The sequence below is a fragment of the Eleginops maclovinus genome, chromosome 6 (assembly GCF_036324505.1).
Source record: "Eleginops maclovinus isolate JMC-PN-2008 ecotype Puerto Natales chromosome 6, JC_Emac_rtc_rv5, whole genome shotgun sequence".
Lineage (NCBI taxonomy): Eukaryota > Metazoa > Chordata > Actinopteri > Perciformes > Eleginopidae > Eleginops > Eleginops maclovinus.
Genome location: NC_086354.1, coordinates 12,447,305 through 12,464,290, shown reverse-complemented (window position 1 = coordinate 12,464,290; position 16,986 = coordinate 12,447,305). Strand labels below are relative to the sequence as shown.

General features: G+C 38.9%; 1 protein-coding gene across 1 annotated transcript; it reads right to left on the bottom strand.

The window, feature by feature from the left end:
* Window positions 1–7,855: 7,855 nt before the first annotated feature.
* On the bottom strand, window positions 7,856–16,973 carry slc25a42 (solute carrier family 25 member 42). Its single transcript, XM_063885565.1, has 8 exons — window positions 16,489–16,973; window positions 13,849–14,027; window positions 13,130–13,241; window positions 12,934–12,959; window positions 12,512–12,678; window positions 12,271–12,387; window positions 11,614–11,765; window positions 7,856–11,495 (listed from the first exon to the last, which is right to left on the bottom strand). The coding sequence occupies exons 2-8, from the start codon at window positions 13,939–13,941 to the stop codon at window positions 11,170–11,172; spliced, it is 993 nt and encodes a 330-aa protein (XP_063741635.1). The 5' UTR covers window positions 13,942–14,027; window positions 16,489–16,973; the 3' UTR covers window positions 7,856–11,169.
* Window positions 16,974–16,986: the final 13 nt, after the last annotated feature.

Here is a 16,986-nt window from a genome sequence, read left to right as displayed (position 1 = left end):
ACATGGGCAATTTGTTTATTTTTGGGTCAATACATACACCATCCCTACAGTATAAGAACCAATAGGACAGTAAAAAATGTTTGTAAACTATTTTCAAAGATTGAAATCTTTAGAATGAGCTAATGAAATTGAAGCTGAATGCCACAAAGCAAAACAGAAAACGAATGGATAATTGAATGAGAATAATTAAAGCCTCCGATATTAAACGTACAGTATTGAAACAGTGTAATTTTACCAGGGGGAAGGCTGTCTTTTATTCCTGTCATAAGATCATATCCAGTGTCTTGAACAGGAATCATGCGTGCACACAATTTCTTTTCGACATCTCCAGCAGGTGCAAAGAGCTGCATGCGTAAAGGTGCATCACTTATGGTGTCTCTTTAAGAGGGAAAGCATTACCTCATCAGGAGCGGTGTAAAGGGAGGAAGTGGGTGAATGGGTGAAGGAGCGCAGTGCTAACTCTCTCCACTCCTTTATGCCTGTGGGTGCAGGCTTCATTAGCTCTACAGAAAGGGACAGCTCCCTCCCAGTCCCTTCAATAGACCCATAGACCTGTCTCACTGGCACAGGCTCGGCTCAGTAGGGAGTGTGTGTGTGTGTGTGTGTGTGTGTGTGTGTGTGTGTGTGTGTGTGTGTGTGTGTGTGTGTGTGTGTGTGTGTGTGTGTGTGTGTGTGTGTGTGTGTGTGTGTGAGTGTGCAGGCCCCGAACCATTCACACAGCACCAGGCCTCATAGTTTCTCACTCATGCCTAAAGGAAGCCCGGCATTGACACTTTTTTGGGACTCACATCTCTCTCACACTCTCTTTGTCCCCTCGCTCTCTTGTTTTCTCGCTCATGCCTTCCACTATTCTCCATTTCACAATTTTTCCTCATTGTGTTTCGTCTCTCAGTCGCTTCATCTTTTTGAGTCTCAGATCTAACACAGAACACAACTAGACGTTCAGTCAAGGACCGTATGCTGTACAGCACTCTGACTGCTGTACTCTGCAGCACATAGTTTCTACATTTTCATGGTTTGATCTTGACTTACATTACTTAACAACAATATTTCCTGTATTATTACAATCATAAAACCTAAATGTAGGATTGAATGGATGGACAACTGAATGTGTCAGAATATCTCCCTTCTTAAAATTGAGTTACCGTTATTTAAGCTAACCTTTTTGCACAATAAACAAATGACTGTAACAGCATTCTCAATTATTACTTGACAGGACTTTGACAGTAGACTCCAAAAGCTCACAATATGCAGTGGTTTAATTCAGAATCGTTCTGATAACTGAGGACAATTTATACATGTTTTTAGTCCCAGTAGCTCCTCTCATAAACAGTGTTTCACATCAATCTCTATCAAAGTGAGATGGTTTCTAAAATAAGTGATTTTCTTCTAACCATCCATATCTAAAAGCATTTAGCTGGTGAATTGTTTTACAACACATGCCATGTCATGTATTTGTTAAGGATCTGCCATTTAAATGTGATGGTTTTATTTAAAACCAGTTCTGATGGTCTGAAAGCGTAATAGCAGTCAATATAAGTATATCAAAAATAGAGATGTCATACAGAGGACCTGCTATGCCGCCTATGTTTCCCATCAGGCACTGTGCACAGGCAGCTGCCTACTCTGGGTCCTTGTCTAGTGAGGGGGGAGGAGACACATACATAGGCAAACGTGCAGGAAGGTGGCGGGCTAGCAGAGATGATTAGCATGGGCAGCCGCCATTGCGTACTCTGCTCATTGTTGCAGCACTGCATTAATGAGCCCACTGTGCATCCGACAATCTGTCCATTACACACACACACACGTACGTACACACTCACATAGGCTTCCACTGTCTGCACATTCAAAGGTAGAACAAATAAAGCACAAGTGAGCCTTTTATTCATGTCACTCACCAGTAGAGTCATTTTGTTATAATCCAGTGTGGATACGTTTCATATCTGCGGGCGATTAGTTATTAGTTCAATTATTCATTTCTAGTCGAGTCCGGGTCATATCTCTGGGGGTTTAAAACTCTGCTGAAAGTAGAGTGAGTAAAAGTTTGTTATACCCGGAGAGAAATGCAAGCTTTGAGTCAGAAATAGAAAACCTTGATAGTGAAAAGGAGAGAGAGGCTGACAGAGCAGGAGGAATGAGAGTACAACACTGTGGCCTGGTTTGCGGTTCCAGAGGGATAGAGACACTTTCCCCTGCAAAACGAGATAGGATGAGCTCTTTTAACACACACACACACACACACACACACACACACACACACACACACACACACAAATATACATACACGCACACCTTGTTCCCTCCTTCTAAGTGAGCCAGGACTAGATTCATGCGGCTTTGTTGTTGAGGCAGCAGGAAAACTTATTGCCCCAGATTGAAGCAGAAACCTGCTTCACACACACAGCTGTTACCACACTTTAACTGAATTCAACTCAAATTTTAAAGATAAGTTCATCCTTTTTTCCTTTTCTGCATCACTTCATATGGCAAACATCAAGAAAGCTGCGTGTCTGTATACATGTGTGTGTAACAGACAGCCTGACCTCTGACCTCGTCCTGCTGGGAAGCGTTCATTCCCATAGGCTGGGGGCTGTGGTCTTCTCTGCACGCACGCACACACACACAGCACACGCACACACACAGACACACAGTTAGCTCTATTGGTATAGCTGTCGCTCGGCCACCCATTCAGGGCTCAGTCACGGCCACTTAGAGCGCAGCAGACTCAGGGATTCAGACGAGCTGTGATCCAATGACATGTATTTATAATGAGGGGGCTGTGGGTACGTCTTTGTTGGATGGACACAATGTCAGCATACGAGTGTGTGTGTGTGTGTGTGTGTGTGTGTGTGTGTGTGTGTGTGTGTGTGTGTGTGTGTGTGTGTGCAGGGGGGGGGCTACAGGACTTTAACACCCCCTCACAAACCCTTCCACATGGTTACAAATTCAAGTTTTTTCTGTGCCTCTTTACACCTCTCTTACTTCGCTAAGTCTTTCACACACTTTCTCTGTCTTGCCTTCTTGATCCGTGGAAAAAAAGATTTACCTCGTTACCATGACAATATCATCCAAACACTGACCTTGTCAAGTGGAAGAGAGGAAGAATTGGTAGAAAGTCTGTTCTCTGTACCGAAAAAACTGTTAAAGCAGAAGTGTTTGGGACAAGTTAAAGACCCGTCAAAGCAGTTTTTCTTTTTTTTACTTTTTAGTTGCTTCTGAAAAATAGAAAATGCATGTTATGTGTGTTTCCAATCCCTTATTGTGACTGCTCGAAGACACAGTATTTGAATATTCTCCTGTCAAGTCCATCAATATTTTATTATGCACTTTTAAAGTAACCCTAAAGTCAAGCCAAGACTTTATATAAAATTAGAACATGTCAAATACACTACACAAACTCAGGTTATTCACCAATGTATTTCTAACTGTCCTCCTCTCATCATGTGACTTAGCACAGATACGTATGCAAAAACAACATTTCCATCTTGTTTTGCTTTTAAATATTGAGATAAAAGGAAAGATAGCGGAAAATGTTTGATGAATAACAGAGAAATCTTTTAATTTTGATGGAGCATCTCACTGTGTCTTTTTCCCATCGCGTTTTGTAGTTACTTTATGATGATCATGTACAGAGGGGGCAGAGAGGAAATGAAGAGCTAACAAAAGTCATGTTTGGAAATAGTCCATTCACGTCCTCTGACCTCCTGTGTCTTTCTCTGGCTCATATTCATATTTTCAAGCATATATTATATATTCTAATACAATGCTGTAACATAATGTTTAAGGATCACAGTAATTCTGGTAAGGCTCCCACCTCCTCAGTTCTTTTGTATTGAAATAAGAGTCAAAATGTATACATTTAACAATATTCCTGTCTTTGAAAGATATTCTATGAGAGCTAAAGAGTGTGTGTGTGTGTGTGTGTGTGTGTGTGTGTGTGTGTGTGTGTGTGTGTGTGTGTGTGTGTGTGTGTGTGTGTGTGTGTGTGTGTGTGTGTGTGTGTGTGTGTGTGTGTGTGTGTGTGTGTGTGTGTGTGTGTGTGTGGTGTGTAGACAGAACTGCATATATTAGAGGGGCTTTTTGGGACAGTGTGGGCAAGAGGAGCCCTGGAGGGCCCTTCAGGCTCAGGAAGGCCCCTCATAATTACCCTGTGTCTGAATGTCTGCAATCTATCTGCAGTCCAGCTTTGATCTCCTCAATCATAACTAACCCTCCTCTTAACAACCCACACATATCTTCTCTCTCCATCGGTCTGTACTGTGGGAGCAATAATAGAAATAAGAAACTGGCCTTTTAAACCTTTAAACCTGAAGTAATTTTATTTTATAGAAGTCAAAATATTTTAATTTATTATCATGATTAAAGTCTCAACAAATTAGGATTAAGTTCCTTATCTCTGCTGGTGGGATCCTTATCTTGTTCAGTCGTGACGTTGCAAAACCAGACAGCAGTGTGTGTGTGTGTGTGTGTGTGTGTGTGTGTGTGTGTGTGTGTGTGTGTGTGTGTGTGTGTGTCTTTTCCCTCGGGCATAATTGTGGGGTTCCCTGCTGACTATATGTGTCCTCTCGGCGCTCCAGACTTTAGAGGTCAGAGGTGTTGGAGTGCAGACTCAAACACAGACGGATATTGGTAGTCATGAGCAGGGAGTTCCCCCTCTCACTACTCCCCTTTAAACACCCTTTTTCTATTTTAGTCCGAAACTGCTGTGTAAGACCTGTGACGTGACAAATATTCATGATTTCTTCACTGTGAAACTTTAGTGTATCTTGGAGGGTTTCACTGGGATTTATGATCCTCACTTTATAAATATTATATTTTGCTATGTTTTTATTTTGTCTTTATATTTATTAATTTTCTCTGTCTTCTTGTCTCTCTGCAGATTGGTGATGGTGGGAAATGATTCGTTGAACAACTTTTGACTCAAAGAAAAGGATTTCTAATTGGACTGGATCAACATTACCATTTTTGTAGATTTTCTGATGTATAAATTAAGCTTTTCACACTAAACATGTTGTAGTGTACAGTCACTACTTACAGCCTCTGCAAATGCAAATGCACATACACACACACACACACACACACACACAGCCAAACACACTTGAAGGAAAGACTTGTTTGTTTTTTCACCAGCTGTACTTTAAAATGTGTTTTCTAATGTAAAACCGGAAGTTTGTTTTGTTCTTAAATATTTAATATATATTCAAATGTGCGATCATTTATTTTTCTTAATATATATAATGATTATGTCAATATATAATGATGATGCTTATTTATGTCGAATTTTCATTAATGATTCATTATTATTATGTGATTCTGTTTGAATAAATGAATCCAAGTGTAACTGCTGTCATTGATGTATCTATGCACTCTGGAAACCCTATATTTTTATTTGTTTGGGTTTTTTTATGTTTACTTTATGTTGCCATTCCATTTGTCAAGGTTGAGTCAGTTTACAAATGACACTGATGTGTTCTCCCCATGTTAAATGTTGTGTGTGTATATTGTGTAAATATATATATATTAAATAAAGACAACATTGACTTTAACATTTTTTCCAGTGAATTTATTAAGTTTTCCTATTAAATGTTTATTCTGTAAAATCTCTTAACTTTACAAAGTGCACTCACATTATTGTTAATAAAGCAGGACACATTGTGGTCACTGTTTATTTTATAGACTTTACATGAGATGCATATTTTAAATTAATTTACGTCTGGCAGTGCCATTTTATATTGGAAATTGTTAAAGGGGGTCATTATTTTACTTACATTTATCCTTTGTCACTGTACTACTTTTTCTTTAGATGTTATGCTGTTACAGCATTTTCTCAATATTTTGTTCCTTTTATATATGAAGATAAATAATTATCTATTAGCCCAGAGGCCTAACAGAAGCTAGCTATAGCTAAACTGCAGGCCGGACTCCTTGGAATCAGCTCATTAATGTGAAATGTCTGCTCACACTAGCCGTAGTTTTAATATTAAATAAGCTATTATATGATAGGCAAAATTATAATAAAACTGCTGTAGTTTTCCTTTTTCATTTACAGTTTTTTATTTAATTCTGAATTTTTCATCTAAAACAAATGCAGCATTTATTTGAAGCTTAACTTAAGGAACAAATTCAGGACTACATGAAATCGCAGGCATCCAGTACAGTGCATACATTTTATTCTTTGTATGTTCATTATTAAAAACAGCTTGGAATTATTTTTAGAACTAAAATACAGTCTTGTTTTACATCTTTCAACTTCAAAGCTAAGCTGAAACCTAACACGACAACAAGTCTGTTGTTTAGAGCAAAATCAGCTTTGCGTCAGCATCAAAATATCACGTGTATGTTTGAATCAAGCTGAAGTAGGTTGACACATAGGTTTTCAAAATTTGAATTGCTTTACACTTTGTTTTGTAACAAAAAATGAGATACAAAGAATAGGCCGATATTTGAGAACCAATGAATTGGGTGTTTTGTTGCTTTTATTTTAGTGGGAGAGAGAGAGAGAGGGGGAGAGCAATCATCATCTGAATAAATGCAAATTGGCTCTGCCTCTATCTGGCATCATGCCAAGTATCTATAGCAACCACATCCTCAGCCTCCGTCCATCCCTCCTCCTTCACTCTCTAATTAGTCCTCTATCTTCCTATAGCTCTTTTCTTCTGCTGCCTTTTCTTTCACATTCCCAGAAATCTCTGCATATAGAGTCAGCCTAGCTCTCTGTCCAGTTTCAAGAATAAACCCTTAAATAAGGTCAAATATTTCACCCCATTTTAATAGCAATGCCCACTACACTCTCTTAAATACCCTTTAATAAATCAGATATGGACTTCCTTTCTTTCTATCTAATCTTTAAACGTCCAAATCTAATTTGATATACCCTATATATACTAATAATACCTAATATTTTCCTAATATCAATAGGACCGTTTTCAATTTGCTTCGCTTATTCACCGGCTTCATAATGCTGTGCTGCGTTCACGGTCAAGTTCAAAGCTCCAGCACGGCCTAAAGCGGTGCAGGAGCTCCGACTGACCCGCTCACCTCCCTCTGCTCCGGCATTGTGCTACCACACAACGGCCATCTGTAGAACTGCAACCGGAGGAGGGCACTCATTCACAGGGATGGAGCGCCCTCATCCGGTCAAAAGGCGTTATTACATGGCATGTGTCTTAAACCTGAACAAAGACAGCTTGTCGTGTGGGGGCCAAAGCTGACACAGGAAATAGATAACAATAATAATAATAAATACACATTTTATGGATGAATTTAATCAAACAAATGAATAACACATTTATGTATTCATTTTTAGTGTTGATCTGTAACAATTTGTTTGTCAGTATATCTATTAATATATCTCCTAATATTTATTTTTTCAAATGTGTGCATGTATTTATTTATACGTATGCCCTCATTTGGACCTTTATTTATGTTCTTAATGTTTCTAATTATTTTCAATTAATTTTTTTGTTACTTTAGCCAACACTTTTACAAAGCCATTACATTAAATCATTATTATTAGGAAATGTGTAGATAAAATAAATATTTAATCAGTGTTATTTTAATATTTATTTTATTTATTTTTAGTATTTTCTTTACCTTCTAGTTTTTTTTTTTAACTTAATTAAAATATAAAGCTTCTTTAAAAATTAAATAATCTGTTTATTCCTTTTAAGATTTAAATAATGACACAATGGATCTGTTATTTTGGATGTTAAGAGTCCTTGAAGACCACACAACATTATGAAGGTAGTTTTGGTGTTGAATTCTAGCTTTCATGTAATGCCAAATGTAACTCCAAATATACAAGCAGAGGACATTCAGAGAATGGGTAAAAACATTGAGATAATAAACAAGCATCTGTTGTTAACATCCAGTTTTATTTCAGAATTGGATATTTCAAAATGTTCCTACAGATACACCATCATCACTAGAGACTCAATAGGGACGGGTATTAGTAGCTACTTTTACATTCAGTTGGCACAAACCACTAGGATTTACAAAACAGCCGTCGTATTATTGCTGCACGGAAAAAAAGGTGATCTTTTTGCAACATGCAAAAACAGTACAATCGTATGTCTGCACGTCTAGTATTACAAATGGGTTGAAACAAAGAGTCACATTTGATCAGCTCTTGATGTAGTAGTGTTTCAAAATTCTCATTAGGCCACTGTCAGGTCTGCAACAAAAACGGAATTACCTTTTGTTTGAAAATGAATTTTTTGGCTTTTCGTGATTGTCTGGGGTTTTACCAAGCTTCTCGTGAACCTTTCCTATTGCAATGTTTTTCATCACCTACCTGCTTTGATCAACAGGGAGATGATAACATTAGAACAATCTTTCAATTCATATCAGGTTACGAATAACCTATACATTTATGGAGCTAAATCTGGGACAAAAGTTTCATTCAAAAAATAAAATGTGTAAGAGAAATACAATGATGTATTCAAACAAAAAGTAGTCATGTTATTTTTGGTATTTATTTTCACATTTATTTATATTTTGAGAATTCAATTCTTTTTTCAGATGCAGAAATTATAACAGATTTTCTTTCTCATGTTTTTTTTGCTTTCAGACTTTTGGCACTGATGTGTGGGGGGTGGGGCTAACCTGAGAGGGGCTTGGAATCATAAGTGGAATTGTATGTATTCTTTGTTTGAATACATCATTGTATTTTTCAAAGTTCAGGATCAAAACCTGAACTATCAAATACATTTTATTTTTCAGAATAATGAAATCTTTTGGCCCAGATTTAGCTCCATATGAATTAGGTCAACACTGTTTGGAATGGATTGATCTGTTAGGGAGCCAGGATCATGCATCTCACGTAAAACAGCAAAACACGGCAAGGCAGTTTAAATGTTTTACAAAATCACGTACAAAAACTGACCTGAAGTAATACATTCAGTAACAGAGGTCGAGCCCCAAACTTCAAATCATCTGCTGCTTCTAAAATATTTATTACTGAAGACTGAAGCAAAGGACAGAAAATGGAAGCAACCTTCAAAAAGGTTAGTAGAAGTAGCGCAGTCATAGTAAAACATTACTATCCCTTGCTAGGCACTTATGAGTAACTACCCTTCATTCAGCTTCAGTCTCTACTTTGCAGCATTGTTCAGCACTTCAGTCAGAATACGTTTCAAGTTGTCATTGATCAAAATGCCCGCAACACTTATATCCCATTAAGAAAGCAAGATCACTATCTGATATTAAAACCAGTACCACTAAAACAAATGTATCACCGCGATCAGGTGACCAGGAGGTTTTTGTTTAACTTTAATAGTTTGTTAAAGTATTTGTATTCCTTTAAGAGACAACCGAGGAGAGGTCATGTTTAGCATTTCCCTAAAAACTATGTAAATGATAACAAGTCCTAAAACCTAGAATCAGCTGATTAGTTAACAATAATACATTCCTATTGATAATCAATCAATATTTTAAATAAAACACAAAACATTGGCTATTGAAACGTAATTAGTGAAGTTCTAGAGGTAAAACAATATTAAAATATTGTTATTTGAGTATCTTAGTCATTCAAAGTAGTTGGATATCCTCACACCAGTTTCCCAGAGAAGCTTCCTGTTCATTCGGACTACGACGACTCTTTCCTGCACTCAGCTGCTGTCTCAGCTCTCGGTATGCGGTCTAAGGATAGAAACTATTGCCACTCTTCAACCACTCCGTCCATGATCTTCCGTCCATACGATTCACACTGTCTAACATTCATTCGGAAAACTACGCAGCTAGTCCCACTTTCTTCACCAGTTCATATGGGGAAATGAATGACCATTTCACTTTTCCGCTGAGGTAAAGGACAATACAGAAAACACTAACATGTACCAAATCATTCCCCATACAAGAAACTAAAATGATCTCTTCACCGGGCGGTTGTGCATAATTCAAGTCAGCTAGTTCATTAGTGAACACTGCTACACCTCTACAACTTGTGCCATGTTTAAACAAAAACCCCTGCAGCGGTCAACCCTACAGCACAGAAAAGACAACACGTGTATATCTATATGTGACTGTGTGTATATGAGAAACACCTCAATGGATCGTTATCCAAAACAACACGGCTAGAAGCTTACTGAACTTAAAGCAACACTTCGCATATAGCGTCAACAACAGCACATTGTTATCCTCATGAAGGCAGCGTTCATTGCAGGGCTGTAGTCTGGGGTTACATTAGTGTGTTCCCACTGAGCTGTATATGTTGTATTAAACTGCTTGACGTGCGTTAAATGAAACTGTAGGATGTTTACTTCAGCTTATTTGCCAAACTGGTACATAAATCTGTCAAAACATCTGTATTAGTACTTCAAACAACAAACATTTACATCACAATATTTTAAAAACCCCATTATAGATCACAGTGCAAACAAACAAAATCATAAGGGCACTCTTTATACTTCATATCTGTTGGCACTGGTTAGTCTTATGTCAATCTTTAGGGCGCTCCTCTTGTAGATACTGGACTCGTAGTGATTTCAATAAATTCAACCCAAACTAAAACTGACCAATGTGATGGCAGCAACAATGCCATTTCCTGTGCTCGGTGCTAGGCATGATTTTTGTTCTTTACTCTGAAAACTTTTGTGCTTAAAAATACGCCACTAACCTCATATAATGTACTATAACTATCTTATATACTTTCCTTTGGTATAATTCCTTAAAACAAACACACGCACAACAAACTAATCTTAAGGGGGCTTATTTTACTCTTATCAAATGCAGCGTGAAAAGTTAAAAAATAAATGCATTGAAAGGTGTCTGTTTTTAGCAGACACACAAGGCAGGTGGGAGACTCCAGTGTGTGTGCGTGTGTGTGTGTGTGTGTGTGTGTGTGTGTGTGTGTGTGTGTGTGTGTGTACCTCTTAACTTTAAGATTGACAGGTCCACCAGGGCAGGAGCGTTATGGTTTATGTGTACACACAAACATACAGGAAATCATTGCGCATATTGCACTTAGCTGTAAATCACAACAGTGTGTATCGTCCCACAGACCACACGCTTATATCCCCTGCTGCACACCGATAACGTGAGAGAATACATTAATATAACGCATTCTGAGCCAGTGTGTGTACACGATGGTCACCCTAAACTTCCCTTCTCTTCAGAGGGTTCAACTGGGAACACGTCGTCCACCTATCCCCAATTTCCCACTCTGTATCGCTATTATCGACCCGTATAGCCCATCTCATGCAGCTTCTTCAGGAGAATCTGAGTAATGTCAAAGGTAGTAAAGCTAATCCCCACCGAGAGGGGCCCTTTGACCCAGTTCATACTGAGACCTTTGTAGAGTCCGCGGATGACCCCTTCTTCGACTACAATGTCCTTCATGGTGCCCAGGATGGTGCCGTACGTGTGGCCAGTGACGCCCGCAGTCTGCATGCGCCTCCGTACCACATCCAGAGGGTAAGAGGCCGACTGGCCAATAAGTCCTGCACAGGCTCCAAACGCCAGGCGCTCATACGAGTAGGGATGTGGGCGCCCAGTGCGCTCTACATGGCAGAGGAGGGTGTGAAGAAGGGTCATTTAATATATGCAACATTAACATTAGTGTAAAAGATTTGGGTTGAGATAACTACACTTTTACATTCAGACTTGGCAGTGCATTACCTGCATGTACTTTCTTCAGTGTCTCATAGGTAAAGAAGCTAAGTCCAGCATAGGGAATAACTCCCAGCATGGTGGGAGCAAAGCCTCGGTACAAAGTCTTCAGGCCCTCTTCTCGGGATATCCGAACAAACACGTGCAGGATGTTACTGTACCTAAACAGCGGAGGCAACAACATCAGAAGGAATATGAGAATGAACTTGTCGATTTTTGCAGTAAAAAGCTCCTGCTCATAATCAGATTCTGACATCTATTTCAAACCCGTTTTTATTCAGGAAAAGACCCTACATTCATTACATGCCTGTGAAGTGGAGACCGGTATCCACTAAAAACAGTTTGAAGGACTTTTATTTTTATTGCAAGATTAGACTGTCAGATTTTAAGACCACCAATCTCTTGTGCTGAATATCAGCTCATATTGAGTGTTGAATAAGTGTCTGCATAAAAAGCAACATCCCTCACAAAGCTGATATAAAAAAATGTACCGCCTTCAGGTTTTGATATAACACTTTTCTCACTGAATGAATTGCTAGGTGTCGATTGCTCTAAAACTCTTTCAAATGTTTCATATCTAATCCGAAACATTGTAGCAACGCACTCCCACGCAGTCCCTGGTTGTTTTGCTGTAATGTTAAGGAAGTTTAAAGATGTTACATTTACATTTCTTTCGGCGTTACAGCCATCCTGGCTCGCACCATGTCCAGAGGGTAAGTCAGCATGGCTGCCGTGGAACCAGCCATCGACCCGGCCAGTAACCTTGGGATCGGAGGCAGAACTCTGGAACACATGAATATAAACCTTTCAGAGTTTGTATTACTCCGACCTGACATAAAGAAAACCTTTACAGTGCTTATTCAAAAACAAACAGTCCAGTCATCTATCCATATACACTGACACTTACTTCCCCTGAAAGCCGTAGTAGCCTCCCAGCATCCTCTTGTACTGCTCGTGTGCACAGAACTGGATGGCAGCGTATGGGATGACTCGCACCATGGTGGCGGAGTTCCCCCTCCACAGACTGAAGAAGCCATGCTTCAGGTAGGTGCGGTAGATCAACCGGTAGGCCTCCTGAAACATAATGCACACATTAACACACACATTTTCATTATTGATTGGTGACAATTTATTTTAGTAAATAATTTTTCTGTAATACTTATTGCTGTGATAAATTATTTCAAGGCCAGATGAAAACTAGTAAGATACTAAATGAGCGTACCATGAAAAACGCATGTTGTAGCAAAATGATGCACGGGGTGTGAATTGATCTGTCGTTATGAATGAGAATCAGACAAGTGTATAACCAGGAAATCTGATCAAACTTACCTTAGCAGAGAATCTATCTGAAGACACTAAAAAACAAAACATTTGTGCAATTAAAATAACATTCTGTGAGCCATCACACACGTTCTATTATTCACATTGATCTGAATGCAAGAGCAACCCAGTTGAACACAAAATCAGTCTGAGATAGATCTTTGTGGGTTGTTTCTTTTTTTTTATAAAAGGTTTCTAAACTTGCCTTGGAAGATGATTTTGGTTCTGTCCAGTGGGGCGACAGCTGTCTTGGCCAAAGCGCCCGCTAAGGCTCCAGAGAAGAGCGAGTTGAGGACAGAGCGCGTCTGCTGCAGGTCCTGCACAGTGATGGAGGAATCTCATTTAGGGTCACCCAACACTAACAGAGTGAAGCCTGAACAAACTACCTCCTTATGTGAACAAAGTTGTGTTTGAGATGCTGTTGATCATTAAACCGGAGTTATGTAAGGATAATAAGTGACATCTGACTGACCCACTCACAAATGGGAGCAGATGTCCTTAAATGAACTAAAGAAACAGGAGAGGCCAGCAGCTCAGTTCATGTCTTTCATTCACAACAGACGTAATGTAAACTCACTCCTTTATCCTGATTCCCAATATCTCTAAAGAAAAGGCAATATTCAATACAGGCTCAGTGCATCTATAAAAATATACTTATCTTTGACCATGTCCAAAATCTATCCCATTCTTCTAATATATAACTCCTGAAAGCAGAAAGCTAGTCTCACACCTATGAGCCATCTATTTTTAAACATTCAGTAGTAAATACGTGCCCACCTCACTTTTACAGTCAACTTAAATCTTTATAAAAGTTATTGGGAACATAAATAAAGTAAATTCAGAATCAAACAGTAAGCAACCTTTGTTTTGGGGTGGATGTTTCGTTTTAGTGTTTTAAGGAAGATCATGTCAGTAGAATTTCACCTCATTGCTCTTTTCTGACGGACTAGGGGAAGCCAGCGGCAGCACGTCTCCCTGTGTGAGTGATGCCCGTTGCTCCTGGACTCCACTCCCCATCCCCGAAGGACTACGCACTGCTGTCACTAAACGTGCTCATGAATTCAACTCCTGCAGACAGGGATAGCAACACCAGAATCTCACAGCTGCAGAGGAGAGAGAGAGAGAGAGTGGGGGGGTGGAGAAACAGAGGCCAGTTTTAGGTTAGCCTAAATATAAAACAATTGACGAGATATTTTGGTGGCCGAGCGTCCGTGTCAGGATCAAGTGACAAGTCTGTCATGACAACACAGTCTACAAAGCAATATTTTACATACAGGAGCATAGCTAGCTTTATGATGTGGCAATGAGTACAAATGTATTCAAGTCTTACCCAGTGTTCCTGTACACACAGACACTTATTCTAGCCCTTTCTTTGCACTCCTCTGCAGAATAAGTCATGTCAGCATGTAATGACTAAGAGAGGGTGTTATCTATTAACAAGACACCATTAAATCAACCTAGTGTTTTCCCTGAACAATAATCCAGTTACCTTTTACCCAATTGCCACACCTTTGACAGCTTTAGAAAGTCAATGAGCAAAGTACCCTTCAGTAAGTTACACACAAATATATCTCCTGAAGAATTGTCTGTGAAAGGTGTTTGTGTGAGAAAACAAGAACCAATATTTGATCCTCTTCATCGCTGACATACCAGAGCACAGTATTACCCAATCTCTGCCCAATCAGGACTTTCTTGTATTGGTAGTCACTGGAGACTAACATGAGTTGTGTGATCTCACTGCATTAACAAACAAAGGCGGTTCTACAATGAGCTTATCCTTTTACTGGACAAACCTATTCATGCAACCTTCACCCCCACTGCACACAGCTCAAACCAACTTCACTCTAAATCACAGACAGAATTCAAAAGCTGTCAAATATGTAAACCTGAGTGAGAATATATTTAAAGTTGGCATGTGAATAACGTAGAGCTAGGCAATGTTTGTTAAGCAAAACTAGTGACTGATTTCTGATGGTGTAGATTTGCTTTAACAAAGTTTAAATAATATGCACTTTTCTGTTCCCAGAGAATATTTTGTTATATGTTATTAAATGAGTCACTTCTCCAAATGGCACTACAAATTACTTTTGTTTAATGTTATGGCGCAGCCATCTAATTTAAATAGTTCAATAAATATAAGACTGTAATAAACAGTATTTAATTTCATCTTATTGTTCAATATTTAATTTTAGATTCTGTTCTTGTACATATCATATTCTATTTACGTGGATATAGACTTCTGCTAGCTCTATTTTTATCTTATTGCTTTATGTCTTTTATGGGACTTAAGATTTTCATTGCCATTTCTACACTGTAACTTATGTGCATGTGACATTAAAACCTTTGAATCCTGAAATGAGTCTTGATTGATAACACTTTAAAACAAGAGATAGGCTATTACTGTCGAGTTTTCTTAAAACTCCATTTCAGGGTTGAAGGAGTTTGGCAACAGCCAGGATAATCAAGCAAAACAAGACGAAGAGAGAAAGCCATGAGACAAGAGAGCAAACAGTGTCAGCTGAAAGGTTGTGTAGTCATGGGCAACTGATATTGGCTTCAGGACAGCAGGGCTTCAAGCCAGATCCTCAAATGAGCGCTGACCTGAGACCCCTTTCACCTCACACACTGTCCTTGCTCAGGGGCCTTCCCTCATTCCTCCCCATGGATATCATTTTACAGTTACTTGTTCCTGACTGCTGCTGCTAACTGGTTACCCATTCAGTGTGCCTCAGGCTTCACTGATGTTCTATACACAGAAGTTGAGAATAAGAGCAGTGGATTGATAGTGTTCACAAAACACAAAGATCCCTGTGTGTGAACTATTCCTCTAAGAAATTTAGCAAACTGGTTTCTCAGCTAAGTACACATGGTCATAATACCAGAAAAATGTAACAACGAATCCTCATAATTTTCCTGAGTCTAGAGAGACAACGTAAGTAACATCTTCAAATTTGAGTTTTGTCAGAATAAAAGATTAACAGGTGATGGATCGTTTCATTGTTTCAGCTCTAGACAAGTTCAATTCTAAAACAAATGTTAGTGGTGTAGCTGTATGGGACTGAATTAAGTCTTGTGGTAGTGTCTACCTCCTGATATTTAGACATTTTTGCTACGATAAGCAATAGTATTGTTACAGCTTTCTATCCCATATAATATACTGCAGCTTGTAATATATTCATTTTAAGTTGTTTTTGTTTTTGTTAAAGTTTGCTGTAAAACGTATCTTACAACTTATATCCGTATGTTCGCACCACAATACACCAAAGCAAATTCCTTATGTGTAAATGTACCTGGCAATAAACCACATTCTGATTCTAATTTGCCATTTCATTGGCATGAAATGTTTTAATACATATTTTAATATATATTGCAAAAACTGCATAACAAAAATCAGGGTACTACAATTACTATTGGTAAATAATTAGATATTCATTCATAGAATAATCTCCGTGCTTCCCTTTCTGTGTGGTACACTCACAGGTCTACACTTGTCCACTAACATAACATACACCCTGTGCAGTCAGCTAACTGTCAGTAGATTACAACTTAGGTTACATTTCTTACCTTAAACATTAGACACCATCACAAATAAGTCTGATACATGTATATCCTTCACTTCGTCCGTTGTTTCGAGTTTCTAGTAGGTTTTTCAGATGCTTTTTCCAAGTTAGCAGGTTAAGTAACGTGAGCTAGCTGTTAGCTCACTGAAACAACGTTAATGTTATCTCGTCGACACCGCTGTGGAAATATTAAGTGTCTTTCTAAAAATGTCTCCTGGTGTTACGACAGGTTTCTCATAACCATCAGCTCTGCAGTGACTTTAGGTGAGTGGCATCGTCCATGCTGTCTTATTTATGCCCTTACTACTGCTGTCAACGACCCGAGGAGGTTAACGTTAGCTACATTGAGGCAGGAAAACGAAGAGAGCGGTGGCATTCTGGGAAATGTAGTTTGAACGAGGAGGGGCATGTTTGGATAGGTCGGTTAGAGGGGCGTGAGCAGGAGACACACTTGGCAACGAGCTTGCTTACTATAGCCAGAGTTCTTTTCTTGTCCGTGAAG